This window comes from Alligator sinensis, unplaced genomic scaffold (assembly GCF_000455745.1).
Source record: "Alligator sinensis unplaced genomic scaffold, ASM45574v1 scaffold243_1, whole genome shotgun sequence".
NCBI classification, from domain to species: Eukaryota; Metazoa; Chordata; order Crocodylia; family Alligatoridae; genus Alligator; species Alligator sinensis.
Genome location: NW_005841841.1, coordinates 4429637 through 4432101, shown reverse-complemented (window position 1 = coordinate 4432101; position 2465 = coordinate 4429637). Strand labels below are relative to the sequence as shown.

Here is a 2465-nt window from a genome sequence, read left to right as displayed (position 1 = left end):
CTCTGCTCCTCCCTCCCCTGCCCCATGAGCAGGCAGCTCTTCCCGGGGCTCCCCAGCCAGCAACAGCATCATTTGCAGCAGCAGCATTGTCAGCCGCAGCACGGGGAGCTGAGCCCTGCTGGCCCCGGCGGCATGGAGAGCAGGCGCTGCTTTGCCAACCGCTTTGATGACTACCAGGGCAACCTGCTGGCGGCGCAGGGCAAGGAGGCGGCGCTGCCCCTCATCACCTCCACCATCGAGCGCATCCTGCAGGAGGTGCCCGCCCTGGGCCCCGGGGCCGGGCTGAGCTGCTGCCAGGGTGGGCTGTACGGCGGCGTGGCCGCCACGCGGCGCAGTGCCCGCTCCTGGCCCCGCCCCGCGCGGCCTGCCTGCGAGCAGCCCGGAGCCTCGTCGATGCCTGCGTGCGCTACGAGGAGGAGTGGGGCGAGCCTGATGCCGACACGCGGGCTGCCTTCCTGCTCGGCGGCGCGGGCATCTACGCGGTGGCCGCGCTCATCTACCGCGCGCTGGGGCTGCCCGAGTTCGCCCGCCCGCTGGGCCGGTTCTGCGAGCTGTGCGCCGTCTGCGCCCCCATCACCTTCCTCGAGTGTGGCTCCGATGAGCTCTTCGTGGGCCGCGCCGGCTACCTCTGTGCTGCCCTGGTGCTGAAGCAGAAGCTGGGCATGGAGGTAAAGGCAGCTGGGCCCCTTCCCCTCCCCGTTTTTGAGCTCTGGCTGTTGTCCCCCTTACTGGGGCATGATCTGGACACCCCTGGGCTTGGTCTCCTCTCCCCTCCTGTGTCTGAAGCTCCCCCGCTTCTGCCACCACCAACCCACCTTGGGGCCTTGTAAGACCTTATGCTGTGAGCTGCACACATGCTGATCAGTGCTAGTGCTAGCTTGGAGTTTGGAGCAGTCGCACCCGTAGTCTAGAAACCTTGTGGCTAGAAGCCTAGTGGGCAGGGGCAGGATGAGGAGCTGTAGCTGTGAGTTGCTCACAGGGCTGCTGAGTCAGGACAGGTTTCTGTCTCTGCTTTACAGGCAGGGGTGTGAGAAGTCCTGGGATACTGGAGGACTTCAACTTGGGCAACACATCTGTGGGGAGTGGCCACAGTTTAATTGAACAGGTAGTGCAGATCAGAGAGAATCCTGCCCTGGAGTGGCATCACTTTGAGCTGCCCATCAAGTGCATAAAACCACTTTAAGGTGTCAATGTGTGGGTTAAGAGCTCCAGGAGCTGCCCAAAATTACCATGTAAGAAGGCCCTTCAAAATCATAAGGAAGTAGGGCTGGAAGCAACCTCTGGAGGGCATCTAGTCCAATCCCCTGCCTGAGGGTATTGGATTAAGTTTATGCTTTACTTCATACTTCTCAAGGAAGTTCTTTATAATACAAAGTGGGTAATAAAATTCAGTGCATTGCCTAATACAGAAAATAATAGTTGCAGTAATTAGCACTGATGTGTATGTGTGCATTTGGGGCCACACTTTGTATTTGTGGGTCACATTTTCAAAAGTGTTCAGATGCTTTCAGGTGCTCAATACCTCTGAAGTGCAAAGTTGTTTTGAAACTCTGGCCACTTATCCTTAAATTGCATCTAAGCTGGTCTGAAAAACTGGGATGAAATTCTGGCTTTATTTGCCATTGCTTTCAATAGACTTGGGTTTTTGCCCTTTGAGGATTTTATCCAGATAGATGCTGAAGGCTCTCTGAATAAATAATAATCATCTCTGTTGCAGCAAAGTTTGTCCTGAGTAGTTGGTGCTGTAGCTAAACAGACATTTATTAAGTTCTCTTTTCTGTCCACTTGTCAGGTCAGATCTTGGTTTGCTCTGTTAATCACTGATTTGCAAGTGTTTAGCTTCTGGCTTTTTCCTCCTGGGAAAGGAAGCAAATACTACAAGTAAATAAATGCTGTAAACACAAGCAGTTCTGCCTCATCCAATACCTGTCATTGTAGCCCCTGTCCAAGGAAATTCATTTAATGGAGGATTTAGGGGACACCAGGAAAATAAAGCCGGCAGAAAAGGTAACAAAAATGTTAACTGAATTGCTTGAACGCTTACAGTAACAAACACACAAAGAAATATAGTGTACATGTTAAAATAACGTGTACAGCTTATTAACTGAAGTCTTATAACAATACTACTTTGCAGACTGAGAGCACTTTTCATTTGAGGATGACAAACCTTAGTAGAGGCCAGGTGTTGCTTTGTATGTACAGTACAATATAGGATGCAGCACAGAGTAACATCATCCAGGGACATTGCATCTGAGAGACTCAAGCTCTTTTGGAGTTTCAGGGTGCATGGTGTGGGGGGGGGTGGTATTCTATTCTCTCACCATTTGTAGGGCATGGAGTCATGAACCCTACTGCACATAATTGTTTCCTTTGTTACAACTTTGAATATAGGCAGAGAGAAGTCCCTATGGAGTTTGGAAATGGCCGTTGTACTTGGCTTTGTGTGGGGCAATGTGAGGAGGAGG

The 2465-nt window shown here is 52.1% G+C and overlaps 1 protein-coding gene and 1 long non-coding RNA gene across 2 annotated transcripts in view; one reads left to right on the top strand and one right to left on the bottom strand.

The window, feature by feature from the left end:
- Positions 1–57: 57 nt before the first annotated feature.
- Positions 58–2465, top strand: part of LANCL3 (LanC like 3) — a 45635-nt gene continuing 43227 nt past the window's right edge. Inside the window, 2 exon segments of the mRNA XM_006015656.3 lie at positions 58–319; positions 322–668. Coding sequence (XP_006015718.1) covers positions 133–319; positions 322–668 — 534 coding nt within the window. The 5' untranslated portion in view covers positions 58–132.
- The window catches only part of LOC112550444, a 15193-nt gene continuing 14462 nt past the window's right edge, over positions 1735–2465 (bottom strand). Inside the window, exon 3 of the long non-coding RNA XR_003094297.1 lies at positions 1735–1856. This is a non-coding gene — a long non-coding RNA (uncharacterized LOC112550444). The remainder of the gene's footprint in view (positions 1857–2465) is intronic.